Genomic DNA, 15720 nt, shown 5'->3' with positions numbered 1-15720 from the left:
CGCAGTCGAGTTGGGTGGCTGGTTTTTCAGGTGTTGTGCTGGATCCAAATTTAGGGCCGCATAGGACGTCGATCACCAGAGGCTGGAGGATGTCCCAGTTCCAAAGGATTTGTTTCATCCATCTTCTTCCTAGTAGCATTGGACCATCACCAGCAACGATCCACAAAGGTAATTTGTGCATCGCGCCGCCATGGACACCTGGACATCCACCTGCCAATGATTAGGATGGTGTCGTTTGTGAGCAGCTTCACTTGGATCGGGATCATTTTAGGTCGTTCAATTGGGCTGTCCCAGAGTTTCTCAAAGGCCGCCTGATTCATCAGTGACTGGCTCGCCCCCATGTCCACCTCCATCGTGACTGGAACAGCGTTGATTTCAACTTCCATTTTCAATGGAGAACTCTCGGTGGAGCAGGTAAACACTCCATACACCTCTTCGTGGAGCTGAGCTGCCTCATGGACTCCCTCTTCATCATCGCTGGAGTCTGGATGATCGGCCAACTCTTCATCGACATGGTGAGTAAAATTTCTCTTGCACATTCGCTGGAGGTGGCCCTTCGTGTTACAGTCTTTGCAAGTATAGTCTTTGTAGCAGCACTGGTGAGCCTGTGATTTTCTCCACAGCGGCAGCATGGGGTTAGCCGGTTGGCCCCATGTGGCGGACTCAGAGTTGCGGGACTCGGGGTTCTGTTCTCTCTACCTTGAGAGGGACCGCTTGCAGCAGCCTTGCCTCTAAAAGGCACCAGTCGGTTCGCAGTACTTGCCGGGTTAGAGTCCTGGGGGTGAGTCATCTGCTTGGAATCGCAGGCCGAGGCCATGAACGCCTGGTTCACGTTAATTGCCTTCTGCTGGGTGACAATGGTGTCCGCAGAAAGCAGCCTGTGGAGAAGGCCCTCATGGCAGATTCCAATAACGAAGATGTCCCGCAGCGCTTCAGTGAGGTGGTCGCCAAAATCACACGGTGTAGCCAATCGTCTGAGGCCTGCAGCATATTTTGCAATTTCTTGGCCTTCAGACCACCGGTGGGTGTCTGGCTGTGAGGATGCTCTTTTCAGGGTTGAGCTGTTCCTGTATCATCGTTACGAGCTCTGCATATGTTTTGGTTGTTGTCTTCTCCGGGGCTAGCAAGTCCCTGACGAGGCCATAGACGGTGGGCCCACAACTGCTGAGCAGGATAGCTCTGCGCTTATCAGCCAGCGAGGGAGATCTCCCGCCAGGTCATTCGCAATGAAAAAGTGTTTGAGCCTTTCCACAAAGGCCTCCCAATCTTCTCTATCGGCGAATTGTTGAAAGGTGCCAAGGTTAGCCATTTTTCGCGTGGAAATTCGTAATCTCGTCGCCAGTTATTGTGTCTGTAAGCTCTCTAGTAATGACTCCACAAGGCAAGGTATTGTACTTGAACTGTGGTGACCTTAATCCATTTATTACAGCTTTTGAGTGAGGGTACAGCATGGTGAACTCCCTTTTATATCTGGTTACCTGCCGTGTACAGGTGACCCCTAGGTCTCCATCAGTTGCACCCTCTGGTGGTACAAGCATAGTGTATACAGTGTGAAGATACATCCAGTAGTCTCATGTAACTGTACATTGAGTGTACAGGGTATATACACTTATATTATACATACGCAACACTACTTCAGCTACTCACAAACTCAGTGTCTATTACGAACATGCGAATAATGACGGGATAGGTAAAAATCATCTGGTCCATCGACCCTGACCCACACAATTGCAATACCTTGTGTATCACAACATATACACTCCACCCCACCTAAAACCAGGTAATCTCGTGGGAAAGGTAAAAAAAAACAGGCCAATTTGGGAAAAAAAATCTGGAAAATTCCTCTCCGACCCATCTAGATGTTCAAAACTTGTCCAGATCATCACTCTGGCCTTGAATTCCCTGCAGTACCTTCTTTAAAAGGTGAAATCTGCCTCAGCCAGAAACAAATCCAGCTTTCGCTTGAAGGAATTCGGTGAGTCTGCATCCACCACATGAAACGGCAGTTTGTTCCAGATGTCTACAATTCTCTGGGAAAAGAACCACCCCTTGACGTCTGACCTAGATCTAGCCCTATACAACTTAACTTTGTGACTCCTGGTCCTGCCTAACCTATTTACTTGAAATAAACTGTCAGCTGGAACACCATATATTCCCTTCGTTATCTTATAAATCTCAATCAGATGCCCTTTAAGTCTACTTAGCTCTAAAGGTATAGAGTCCCAACTCATTTAGCCTATCTTAATAACTAAGATGCTCTAGACTTGGAATTAGTCTAATAAGAACATAAGAAATAGGAACAGGAGGAGGCCATACGGCCCCTCGAGCCTGCTCTGCCATTTAAAACGATCATGGCTGATCCGATCATGGACTCAGGTCCACTTCCCTACCCGCTCTCCATAACCCCTTATTCCCTTATCGTTTAAGAAACTGTCTATTTCTGTCTTAAATTTATTCAATGACCCAGTTTCCACAGCTCTCTGAGGCAGCGAATTCCACAGACCCACAACCCTCAGAGAAGAAATTTCTCCTCATTTCAATTTTAAATGGGCGGCCCCTTATTCTAAGATTATGCCCTCTAGTTCTAGTCTCCCCCATCAGTGGAAACATCCTCTCTGCATCCACCCTGTCAAGCCCCCTCATAATCTTATACGTTTCGATAAGATCACCTCTCATTTTTCTGAATTCCAATGAGTAGAGGCCCAACCTACTCAACCTTTCCTCATAAGTCAACCCACTCATCTCCAGAATCAACCTTGTGAACCTTCTCTGAACTATCTCCAAAGCAAGTATATCCTTTCTTAAATATGGAAACCAAAACTGCATGCAGTATTCCAGGTGTGGCCTCACCAGTACCCTGTATAACTGTAGCAAGGCTTCCCTGCTTTTATACTCCATCCCTTTGCAATAAAGGCCAAGATTCCATTGACCTTCCTGATCACTTGCTGTACCTGCATACTATCCTTTTGTGTTTCATGCACAAGTACCCTCAGGTCCCACTGTACTGCAGCACTTTGCAATCTTTCTCCATTTAAACAATAACTTGCTCTTTGATTTTTTTTTTGCCAAAGTGCATGACCTCACACTTTCCAACATTATATTCCATCTGACAAATTTTTGCCCACTCACTTAGCCTGTCTATGTCCTTTTGCAGATTTTTTGTGTCCTCCTCACATATTGCTTTTCCTCCCATCTTTGTATCGTCAGCAAACTTGGCTATGTTACACTCGGTCCTTTCCTCCAAGTCATTAATATAGATTGTAAATAGTTGGGGTCCTAGCACGGATCCCTGCAGCACCCCAGTGGTTATTGATTGCCAACCCGAAAATGAACCATTTATCCCTACTCTCTGTTTTCTGTTTGTTAGCCAATCCTCTATCTATGCTAATATATTACCCCCAACCCCATGAACTTTTATCTTGTGCAGTAACCTTTTAATGTGGCATCTTGTCAAATGCCTTCTGGAAGTCCAAATATACCACATCCACTGGTTCCCCTTTATCCACCCTGTTTGTTACATCTTCAAAGAATTCTAGCAAATTTGTCAAACATGACTTCCCCTTCATAAATCCATGCTGACTCTGCCTGACCGAATTTTTATTTTATTTTCTTTTCTTTAATAATGGACTCCAACATCTTCCCAACCACAGATGTTAGGCTAACAGGTCTATAGTATCCTGCTTTTTGTCTGCCTCCTTTTTTTAAATAGAGGTGTTACATTTGCAGTTTTCCAATCTGCTGGGACCTCCTCAGAATCCAGGGAATTTTGGTAAAATGGCCCTTCTGCACTCTTTCCAAAGCCTCACCATCACCCACCATGTGAGGAGACCAAAACTGGACACAGTATTCCAAGTGTGGCCTGACTACAGTCTTGTACAAGGACAAAGCAGTACACCTTGTCTTATACTCAATTGTCCTATGGATGCACCCCAACATTCTATTTGCTCTAGCTATTGCTGCACAGTATTGCTCATGTACCTTTAAGGATGTACACACTAGAATGCCCAAATCGCTTTCTATCTCTACCATCTTTAATGCCTTTTCCTGAAGGGTGTATGAATGTTGAGTATGTGCCCTGCCCACATGCATAACACTGCACATCTAAATTATAAATCATTTTCCAGTCTTGAGCCCAATCTCCCAACACATTTAAGATCTGCCTAAAGCAGACGAGCATCTTCTACAGTTCTAACACTTGCACAGATCTTGGTATCATCTGCAAATTTGCAAATTGTGCCCCCAACCCCTAAATCCAGATCATTAATAAAAACAGTAAAAAGTAATGGTCCCAACACTGATCCCTGTGGGGCATCACTGGTGACCGGTCTCCAAACATATCCAAATCCATCTATAACTACTTTTTGCCTGCGTCGTGCCAGCCAGTTCTGTATCCAACTCAATATATTACCACTAATACCAGAGGCTCCGATCTTAGAGAAGCCTCTTATGCGGTACCTTATCAAAAGCACTTTGGAAATCTAAGTAGACAATGTCTACTGGGCTTCCCAAATGCACCAACTTTGTAACTTCTTCAAAACAATACAATTAAATTTTTAAGAGTCTTTTTAAAAAAAAATGAAGCCATGTTGGTTGTCCCAAATATGTCCCTCCCTATCCAAGTATTCATATATTGCATCCCTTATGATTCCTTCAAGCATCTTGCCTATTACTGATGTTAAACTGATGGACCTATAGTTACCCGGGTTAAATTTATTTGATTATGCAACTTCCTATTGTCTCATGTTGATATCCCTTCCGCCAGTTAACCATCTCTTATTTTCTATCTAAACACGTTACAGGTCATTCTGCTCTTGTGTGACATCATCCTCCCCCTTGCTCTGTTCCTTTTTAAAATGCTGCTCTGTAATAATTTCCAGTTAGTTCACACCTCTAACATTACTAACCTCCTCTGACTTATGTTACCTGACCTGCTGAGTGTTTCAAGCACTTTCGTTTCAAATTTCTAACATGTAAAAAAAACTCATTTACAAACTCACCTCTCCTAACAGCAGCCACCACTTTAGGATTGAGGTCTAACTGATCCCATTCCATGCTGGGCTCGAGCGCCAACCGTCCGAACGCGAGCCGGGTCACAGGTCACAGCAACCCTCCCCTTCCCGCCCCAGACAGCGTGCTCTGGGCCGGCGATACTACACAGTAGGGAAAACAAGCAAGTTCATCTGGCTAATAAATCAATCTCAACGTCTATTATAACCTTTCAGATAGTTCTACATTCGCATTATGTTGAATAAGTTATTTTTTTTCCTCTTCCTTAAGCATTTTATTTGTGTTGTATGCACTTCTTTCCCACCCTGCAAATGATCAAAACTGCTCTTGACATTCGGGACTGTGGGAAGAGGCTGTTTTACAATACACGCGATTGGCTGCAGAGAATCGTGATTTGTCAGAGTTTCTGCTCCCCCACTGGCATTGGCTAAACTAGGCACAAGACGATTGGCTGAGTAACAAGCTTGTGATAGTTGGTTGGTTGATATAATGGGCTGAATAGCTGATTGGTTGATAGTGATTACTTGATCGATAATTGGTTAAAATGAAGGGGGTTCTGAAGCGCATAGAGACATCTGATAGGCGAAGATAATCGTTTTCTGATAGACGTTTAACATAATAGAGTTACTTGATTGGCTGAGGCAATGGGCGTAGTGGAAGACCTGCGACAGTTGATTGGCTGAAGTGACAGATCCTGGCAATTGATTGGCTATAGCGCTAGGCAGACGGTGGGACTGTGGTTCACCCAGGCAATATGGCGGCTACAACCGAAGGAAAGAAATTGGTGCGTAGTCCGAGTGGACTCCGCATGGTGCCGGAAAACGGCGCTTTCTGCAGTCCTTTCTCGCTCGATGAGCCTCAGTGGGTCCCGGATAAAGAGGTAAACGGCCTGTCTAAATGTTACAGCGGGGTACTGACCGCTTGTTTTAATTAGCGGGTATTGTGTTGGAGTAGGGGCTGGGCAACAGCTTCGTACTCGGCAGCTCCGGGGTGTCTCGTCCCACAGTGTAGTTTTGTGTTGCTGTGGATGGAGCCGACGAGGAGTGTATCTGCAAAAGCATCACGGAATAGAGTCTGCCGTGTTGGCTTGTCTGTAACTGTTGGGGTTAGGTTAGTCCAAACGCAGTTGCAGTGGGTGAGGTGTCGATCACTTGTATCGGACCTGTTTTTGAAGTCTAGTTTATTTGTCTGTTTCTGCGTTTCTCAAAGTAACTGCTCTGTGTGAGAAATAGATAGTGGCGGTTTTTAAAGAAAGATAATGTCATCTATCGAAGTTTACTACAGTGTCAGTGTAGCAACTGAAGCTTTTGAAGTTTAAGTACTTTGGCTGCATCTTAAATGAAAAACTATACGTTTGTTTTTATTCCATGGTCAATGCACTGAGTGACCTGGCGAATAAACACTTGTTTTTGTACCCCATGTTTCTAGTACTCCCAGCCAGGTCAGTTTCCATTTGGTTTATCAATTTACCTTAACCCTAGCCTCAAGAAGGGTATCTCCTTCTGCACCAGTATTTATTTTTACGCATCTGTCTGGGTGAGCCATGTCAATTTAATGCCAATATGTAGGCAGTTCTGTGCTATGACCCATGCTCTATAGAAGCTAAATTAAAACTATCCAAACTCAACTCTCATAGGACCCTTATAGCTGGGAAAGAAGAAATTGGAACCCATCAGTTTAGTCTGGATTCAAGCTCAGTACTAGTGGAAAAAGCATAGTCCATTTACCACCTGGAACACCTATTGGTAGATTGCGTTTTATTGCTGCTGCAAAGATGTACAGATAAAATTTACAAATGCACATGCTGGAAGGAAGCTGCTAGATTTCTCACTTTACATGTATTTACATTGACTTAATTCCAGAACACGATGCCATCTTTTGTACTATTTTTTTAAACTTGTCTGGCTTTCCTTAAGTAGATAAAGTGATGTATGCAAAACTTTTTCTTAATTGTGCCTCTATCACTCACTAATAGGTTCCAAGTGATGTACCAGTGAAAATTATAGGTAAATGCTGTTAAGACAACAGCACACAAAATATCCATTTACCCTTGGATACAGTAATCACAGCCTGACATTACCACAGTTTAAATTGTGTAACTCATTCACTTGTCTGCTGTTTGTCCACAATCAAAATCAAATTTACAGGAAACTACCCCCCCCCCCCAAAATTAATTCTGTTGCTATAAAACAATATTTTATTTTCTTGCCCATATTCTTCAGTCTCCCCTGAAAGTGTTGATTCCTTGCTGGAATATATTTCCATCAGTGCTGGGTGCTCTGCGATACCTCACCATCATTATTTATATTTGAATCTTGACGACAGGCAATTTGACCATGGGGGTATCTAGCTGAGATCAATCCAGATCCTGTTGTCAACCGATTTATACACTGGTTGGTGATTAGTGGGAAATCTGGGCAATTTATTGCCTTTCCTTGCTACAGGACATCATTGAGGGCAAGTGCCTCTACCATTGTCTTGTCTGAGATCAGCAAACTACATAGACCAGGGATTGAATCTGGGACTCTTGGTTTTTAAGATTCAGCTATTCCCTGGATAAATTGAATGAGCAATTGAGGCAGTTTGCAACACAGGCAACAGTTATGTGAACACTCTTGCATCATTTGAACTTCTGTTTTGTAACTTGCAAATTTTTGCACTTTCCCATATGTTAATTGTGCTTAGAACTAATCAAATAAATTCTAGAAACATTTCAGTATGAATTGCATCATAAAAATCACAACTTATTGCAATTTTTTGCATATACTGTACTTTACAACATAATTTTAAGTTCACACTCAATTATTGCACATTTCACTGTCGTGTAGCATTAGAAATCAAATATTTACTAATGTTTTTCAAACAATTTATACTAAACTACCTGCACTTTCTCTAACAATCTGTTATCTATATTACCAATAGTTAAATAAAAGCGGTTTCAGTTTTTTACATCTGCGATTTTAAGTGGTTCTTTTGTCCATATGTGCACAATTTGGCACTGCACTTTAGTTTTTAAATGATGAAATCTGTAAAGATGTGGCAATATTAGAAGCTAATACAAATTTAGATCTTGATTTAAAAAGGATAGTAACTGTAACAATGATCAATTTTTTTTCAAAGTTATAGCTTTAATGGTGTTGAATTGGATTTCTTTAATTCAAACTATGTTTGAAAAAAATAATCTTCTTACAGTTCCATTTAATTACCAACATTTTAAAGTTTCATTTTCTTACCAATAGAGTGGTCTGTCAATTATATGGCTAGAACTGCAGATTGGAGCCTGTTATTCATATTTGCAAATTGTTACTATACTATATGTCTGTCTGACTTTTTTGGGCCACACCCCAGAACACTGATTCACTAATCCCAGTGTTTTTCAGTTGAAGACCCAAGTGATTCCCTGCGGGAGGTGACTAACCCACACTATAGTAGCTGAATATAGAGAAGATTAGCATGGTCTCGACGGGCCAAATAGCCTCCTGTGCTGTAACCATTCTGTTGCATGATTCTATCTAAAATAGGGAATGCGGGCCAAAGAAAAATATGAGAATAATGCCGAACATTAAAGGGAAGCCAAACATCTTTGATAAACACACAAATAGTTCAACGGTATTCAAAGGAAGGGTGGGACCAAAAATAAGATCTTCCTGTGGAGGCAGAAGGCATAGCTGAGGTACTAAATGCGTACTTTGTATCTGTCCGCGCCAAAAAAGGATGTTGCCAATGTAGCAGTAAAGAAGGAGTCAGTAGCGATATTGGATAGGGTAAAAATAGATAGCTGCAGGAGTCACCTGGTCTAGATGGGATGTACCCTAGGTTACTGAGGGAGGTAAAGGTGGAAATTGTGGAGGCTCTGGCCAAACATTCGCCAGTTCTGACGACGGATCATCGACCTGAAATGTTAATTCTGTTTTTCTCTCCACAGTTGCTGCCTGACCCGCTGAGATTTCCAGCATTTTCTGTTTTTTTATTTCAGATTCCAGCATCTGTAGTATTTTACTTTTGTATCTTTCAATCCTTCTTGGATATGGGAGTGGTGCCAGAGGACTGGTAAATGCTACTCCTGTTTTTTTAATTAAAACATTTTTTTTTAAAGTGGAGGGGGATCAATCTGGTAACTAGATGCCAGTCAGCCTAATGTCGGTGATGGGGGAACTTTGAGATAATCCAGGACAAAATTAAATGGCATTTGGAAAAGTATGAGCAAATAAGTGAAAGTCAGCATGGATTTGTTAAAGGGCAAACTGTGTTTGACCAACTTGATTGAGTTCTTTTGAAGTAACAGAGGGTGGATGAGGGTAGCGTGATTGATGTGTATATGGACTTTCAAAAGGTATTAAAATCCTTGGGATTAAAGGGACTGTGACAGCATGGATACGGCATCAGGTAAGGGACAGAAAACCTATGGTAGTGATGAATGCATGGTTGTTTTTCAGACTGGAGGGAATCCGTATTAGGACCACTGCTCTTTTTGATATACATTAATGACCTGGACATTGTGTTACAGAGTGTAATTTCAAAGGTTGCAGATGACATTAAACTTGGAAATGTAGTTAACAATGAGGAGGATAGTGACAGACTGGTGAAATTGGCAAATTAAATTTAACAGAAGTATGAAGTGATCCATTTTGGTGGGAAGAATGAGGAGAGTCAGTATGAACTAAACGGTAACATTTTAAAGGGGGTGGGCAAGAACAGCCTGACCAAGGGGTGTATGTACACAAATCTTTGAAGGTGGCAGGACAATTTGAGAAGACTGTTAATAAAGCATATAGGATCCTTGGCTTTATTAGAGTACAAAAACAAAGAAGTTGTGCTAAACTTTTATAAAATACTGGTTAGGCCTCAGCTTAAGTGTTGTGTTCAATTCTGGGCACCACACTTTAGGAGGATGTCACAGCCTTAGAGGGGATGCAGATGAGATATACTAGAATGGTACCAGGATGAGAGACTGGAGAAGCTGGCGTTGTTCTCCTTAGAGCAGGTTAAGAGGGGATTTGATAGAGGTGTTCAAAATCATGAATGGTTTTGATAAGTAAATGAAACTGTTTCCAGTGGCAGAAGGGTTGATAACCAGAGGTCACAGATTTAAGGTAATTGGCAAAAGAACAAAAGGCGACATGAGGAAACATATTTTTTACACATGAGTTGTGACCTGGAATGCACTGCCTGAAAGGATGGCAGAAGCAGATTCAATAGTAACATTCAAAAGAGAATTTGATATACTTGAACACAGTTTTTTTTTTCAGGGCTATGGAGAACCAGTAGGGCAGTGGGACTAATTGGATAGCTCTTCCAAAGATCCAGCACCGGCACGATGAGCCGAATGACCGCCTCCTGTATTGTACCATTCTATGATTCCATTGAGTGATTGCAGAGCACTAAAGTGCATTACTGAGGGAGTTCTGCATTGTTGGAGTTGCTGTATTTAAGATGAGATGTTAAACTGAGGTCCCGTCTGTCCCCTCGGGTGGGCGTAGAGGATCCCATTAAACTATTTTGAAGAAGTTCACGGGAGTTCTCCCTGATTTCCTGGCCAATATTTAACTCTCAACCAACATCACTAACATTATCTGGTCATTATCACATTGCTGTCTGCAAATTGGCAGCTACGTTACAAAAGTGACCACACTTCATAAGTAAATTGGCTGTAGAGTGCTTTGGGACGTCCTGAGGTTATGAAAGGCAAGTCTTTTCTGCAGCAGACTTGTTGAAATAGGTCATCTGACTGCCTCTTGGTTGATTATGCAGGAAGACATACCTACCCTGAGTTTTTAGCAGATGCTGGTACACGTTGAACAGTTAGCTGGACTGAAGCCTACTTGGTCCCTTATGTAGGCATTTTACCATTTGAGGATGTTACTTTTTGGGTAGATATTTTTAGCTGGTTCAGCATCTGTGCTATTTGCATAAGTGAGCCTGTACTCCCTGTGACCCAGAGTGTGTCTTTACCTGGCCTATTTGTAATGTGCCTGTGCAAACTTGAGGTTATCCAATACTCTGCTGCCCATGTCCTAACTCTCTCCAAGTCTTGTTCACCAATCTATATTTGCTAAATTTGAGCACGATTTTAAAATTCTTTACCTTGTTTTCAAATCCCTCTACGGCCTCGCCCCTCCTTACCTCTGGAATCTCCTCTGGCCCTATAATCCACCATAACTTCTGCGCTCCACCTATTCTGGACTTTTGAACATGCCCGATTTTAAATGCTCCACCATTGGCGGTCGTATCTTCAGCTGCCTAGGTCCTAAGCTCTGGAATTCCCTCCCTAAGGGCCCAAATTTGCCCAGGAATGGAGCAACTTGATTTTTCTGGAGTATCTTAAAAAATCCCCATTCTGCAAATTTAATTTGTGCCAGTGTAAGTGAGTTAGTATTTTTTTAGTTTAGTTTTGTTTAAAAGGGGGTGTTACCAGCCACCTACGCCTGTTTTGGCCATTTAAGCCAGTTTAGACAGCTAATAGTTGCTCCAAACTAACAGCGTTTGTGGCCGCACAGAAAACCTTTGTGGAAAGTTAAGAAATCAGTGCAGGTAGCCAGAGATTGGGAGGGGGGCGGGGAAGGGAAGCACAGAGGACCTTGCAAAGCACTAAACTCCATCTCAACAACAATCGTGAAGCATAAAAAACATCAATAATACACTTTTTAAAAAAAAACTTAAGTTCTACTTTCATGCTCGGTCCGGGAAGTCAGCGGGCCAGCCGGTGAGAAAGGCCACTTGGCCAGGGACAGGTGCGGTTGGTGGGAAGCCCAGGCGGGAGAGCAGTGAACTGGCTGAGCTCGCAGAAGGAGGCTGCAGGAGGGAACTTAAAGGGGGGCTGGGAACACACAGGCTGCAGGAGCCAGCTGGCGGACTGCGCCGGCCGGCCGGTGCGAAAGGCCACTCGGCCAGGGATAGGTGCGGTGGGTGGGAAGCCTGAGCGGGAGAACAGGAAACTGGCCACACATGCAAGAAGCAGCAGGCTGGGCTCGCAGAAGGAGGCTGCAGAGGGGGGGGGGCGTGTGTGCTGTGCTGAGCTGACAGGAGGACTATACGTTGCGGGCTGGGATGATCCGAAGGCAATTCAGACCGTTCCCTTCACCGAGGTTTGCTCTGCTTTTGCATTAGCTAGTCCACATTTTATCTTTACGTCCAGTGACAGCATCGAGCACTTCCAGGCCAAGTATCACTCGATCAACCTACATAATTGTCCCAACAATGCACCTCAATTACATCTTCAAGCAGGTTTCATCGCAGTACAGGTTCCCACGTCCCACGTTCGCAGTCATAATGGGTTCTAAATGAGCCTGGCAGTTAGCTCTATTTAGGATAGATGAGCTCATTTTATGCTGTAAGCTCATCTCCACTGAGAATAGGACTGAAACTATCCATGAGTCTTTCACTTGACTTTCTTCATAACTGACAGAGAGGCGTATCATCACTCACTCTCCCAGAGACAGGAAGGTAGCGGCCAGCCTGTGCGGCAGGTCACTCGGCCCGAGATAGGGGCGGGACACGTTGAGTCCCATGCTGCAGGCATGTATCATCATCATCATCATCATCATGAGCGGAGCTACTGCGCATTCTGCCGGCACTCTTAGGCACAGGGCCCTAGCTGTGATTGCCACGCCACACCAAGCACTAGGACAGTCCATAGATCGCTGATATATTTTTGGCGCCGTTTTGAGAGCAGAAAGTTGGTGCACCTCAGGTAAGTGCGCCGAAAAAAAACGGGGCCAAATTTGGCCCTAAATCTCTCCGCCTCGCTACCTCTTTCCTCCTTTTTAAGACTCTCCTTAAAACCTACCTCTTCGACCAAGCTTTTGGTCATCTGCCCTAACATCTCCTTGTATAGCTCTGTGTAATTTTTTTTCTTTGATGACACCCCTGTGAAGTGCTTTGGGGCGTTTTATTACATTAAGGGCATTGTTTATTGGTCCTTGCAACCGAACACATCTTGGCTCATTATAATGGTTCTGCCCTCAAGCTAAAGAGCTGTATATGTGAAATTCCTGTAATTACATTGGTTCAAAACGGATGTAAAATTAAGCCAGGAATCTTGGGTGCAGCATTGAAATGGTAATTTTTATGCTTTTTCAGTTTTTAAAAAATGTATCCTTCCTGAGACTTGCAGTGTATTATCTGTTTCTTTGTATTTTTATGGCATCAGTATAAGTCACATTAAAACTTCAAAACCTTCCACGATTGCATGCTGTGCCTAATGTGCATGAATGATAGTTAGATGGCTTTAAACTTTACTTTTCATATTTAAAGAAGGAATATATAGTGAGTTTGGTGATTTCCTTGTGCCTCAATTGTTTATACTGATTTCTGCTTGTTTACGCCCATTTTTACATTCTGCATATACTAACGAGATTAGCAGGAAATTTGGGTATAAATAGACATCGGCAAAAAGGTTAAAAATAGGCAAAAATTAAACATTAAAAGAATAAGTTAATAACAGCATAAATTTTACAGTGAACTTGGTTTCAGATTTACACTGTCAAATGCAAATTTCTGTATCTACTTAACCTGTAAGTAGAAAGTAACCTGTACTCTTGTGGTGAGAAAAGGAAAATCATCAACATCAATGGGAGCTATCTGCTTCATTATCACTATTCATAGGCTTCAGACACAGTTGAAATTGAACAAGCCAGGCAGATAAATACTTTATTTAAAAAAAAAAACTCAAAACAAATTTAAATAACCGTACTCCATTCAAGAAGTTGCTGCCAATTAAACATCATCTGAACCAATTCCATCAAATCTTTGTATTTGAATTGTATAACATGCCCCAGATACTTGACGGAAAAAAAACTACTGTTTTCTGTGCATGAAGCTGGTTTTTAAACTCCTTTATGTACTGTGATAGATTTAAAGAAATGAAGACCATGCTAAATCTCAGCAAAATATTTGTGTTGCATATATAAAGAAACAGACAGTTTATGTCCCATGTACAGATACTAGAAACATAACATATTGGAGCTATGATGTCTACAGGTCCAAGTTGACTGCCTCTCAAACAATGCCCAAGTTCTGATTTCTAGCAGTTTGCCGTTCAATGAACTGCTCCCTGTTTACTTGACATCAGCTAGACTTTGTAGCCTTAGCCTCAGCAGCAGCAAAATAATACTGTGGCCCAGAATTTGTTGAAAAAATAATGGCACGTGGACGACGAATGGCATTATTAATGTGCAAATTGACCAGCAACGTGTGGCGAGGAAAAGATACTCCGTGAATTATGAATTGACGCAGGCTGCTGGACAATTTGCATCGCCCCTCCGTTAGCTTCATGAAAATGGCATCTCGCCCTTAACCTCCCCATGAGTTTCATGAAGTTGCTGCATTTGTTCATTAAACTCAACACTGAGTTAAGTCCAATAATTAATAGCACAAGTATCTTTTCAATGATGTGACCATTATTAATGACTGCCAATCAACCCCTCTTACCCAGAAAGTGAAAATTTGTGACATCTCATTCCTTCAGGTTGTGAATTGTTGGAGATTTTAAAAATGTCAACTTTTTATTAAAAATTTTTTATTTTCCTTTGTCTTTTTTCTTCTCTCGCTCTCTCCAAATCCAACCTTTATTTCCCTCTTTATTTCTCTTTCTGTACCTGATTTGACATTGACTTCCCTCTCCTCAGTCCTTCCTCTGTTTATTTCTCAATCCTTTAATCTCATTGGTTAAAGAGATGCACTCTCTTGGTCCCGTTGCTCACCAAGGTCCCAGATGCCCTATTGCCCTTGCTATGCTGTTATCAGCTCTTACTTGCAGCAAAAAATAAAATAAAAACTAAACAAGCACAAACAAGACTAACAGGACATGCCACAAGATGCCCCGCTCCAGCAAAATCTGGGACATATTCTACAATGCATAATGTTCCTATCCTTTCTAAAACACCACATCCTCTGCTTTACTGTGAATAACGCAACAGATTTGCTAGTATTTCAATTAAGATTACTGCCTGCAGATGACACTTGCTAATGAATTAATCATGCACTGTACAATATAAAATAATTTACAAAAGCTCTATTTAGGAATGTAAATGCTAGTAGTTAACTTCTGACATTACGATTATTTTTCATATCTACTGTATTTCTATTCCTAGTGCCCCAGATGTATGCAGTGCGAAGCAAAATTTGACTTTCTTACCAGAAAAGTAAGATGTTTTACATTTCTTTGTAGTGTATTCTATTTATCAAAAAAAGCCTTTATTCCCTTATTAAAAGCACAACATTAAAAATTATGATTCTTTACACACTAAGAAAAAAATAATACACCACCAAAGAATGCAGTAAATTGAAGTCCATGTGGTGCCACAGTTGGAGCACTAAAGTGTTGTGTTGATAAATTTTGGGTTCACAGTGAGCTGTGGATCTTTGCACTATTTTCCAAGTCTTTGTGCTTCTAGCAATCCAGCGTGAAATTTGTACGCCATTTCTCCATGTTAAAGTTAACTTTTTTGTCAACACTGTGGCATGCAACCCAATATACAAAAGAATTTATTACAGCAATTTGCCAGGGGGAACATAAATGAGATAGTCATTACCCAGTAGTAGCTGATGTTATAATGATATCAGGACTAGGAGCATGTTGTCTGCCCGTATAACACTCTTCAACTATACATCTCAAACATACACGGTGTGATGAGAGCAGGTAAATGGGGACGAAAACATGAGAAGGAGAGAACGTGGCATTTTGACAATTGAGCTTAATGTTTTCTGTTTTTA

At 42.0% G+C, this 15720-nt stretch overlaps 2 protein-coding genes across 3 annotated transcripts in view; one reads left to right on the top strand and one right to left on the bottom strand.

Annotated features, from left to right (window-relative positions):
* Positions 1 to 5340, bottom strand: part of xrcc3 (X-ray repair complementing defective repair in Chinese hamster cells 3) — a 39450-nt gene extending 34110 nt beyond the window's left edge. Inside the window, exon 1 of the mRNA XM_070879306.1 lies at positions 4998 to 5340. Coding sequence (XP_070735407.1) covers positions 4998 to 5052 — 55 coding nt within the window. The 5' untranslated portion in view covers positions 5053 to 5340. The remainder of the gene's footprint in view (positions 1 to 4997) is intronic.
* A 401-nt stretch (positions 5341 to 5741) lies between these two features.
* The window catches only part of zfyve21 (zinc finger, FYVE domain containing 21), a 31828-nt gene continuing 21849 nt past the window's right edge, over positions 5742 to 15720 (top strand). For both annotated transcript variants that reach the window (XM_070879305.1, XM_070879304.1), the window contains exons 1-2: positions 5742 to 5887; positions 15099 to 15149. In XM_070879305.1, coding sequence (XP_070735406.1) covers positions 5762 to 5887; positions 15099 to 15149 — 177 coding nt within the window. In that variant the 5' untranslated portion in view covers positions 5742 to 5761. The remainder of the gene's footprint in view (positions 5888 to 15098; positions 15150 to 15720) is intronic.

Source organism: Pristiophorus japonicus, chromosome 4 (assembly GCF_044704955.1).
Source record: "Pristiophorus japonicus isolate sPriJap1 chromosome 4, sPriJap1.hap1, whole genome shotgun sequence".
Lineage (NCBI taxonomy): Eukaryota > Metazoa > Chordata > Chondrichthyes > Pristiophoridae > Pristiophorus > Pristiophorus japonicus.
Note: the sequence above shows the minus strand (reverse complement) of the source record. Positions and strands in the feature narration are given on the sequence as shown.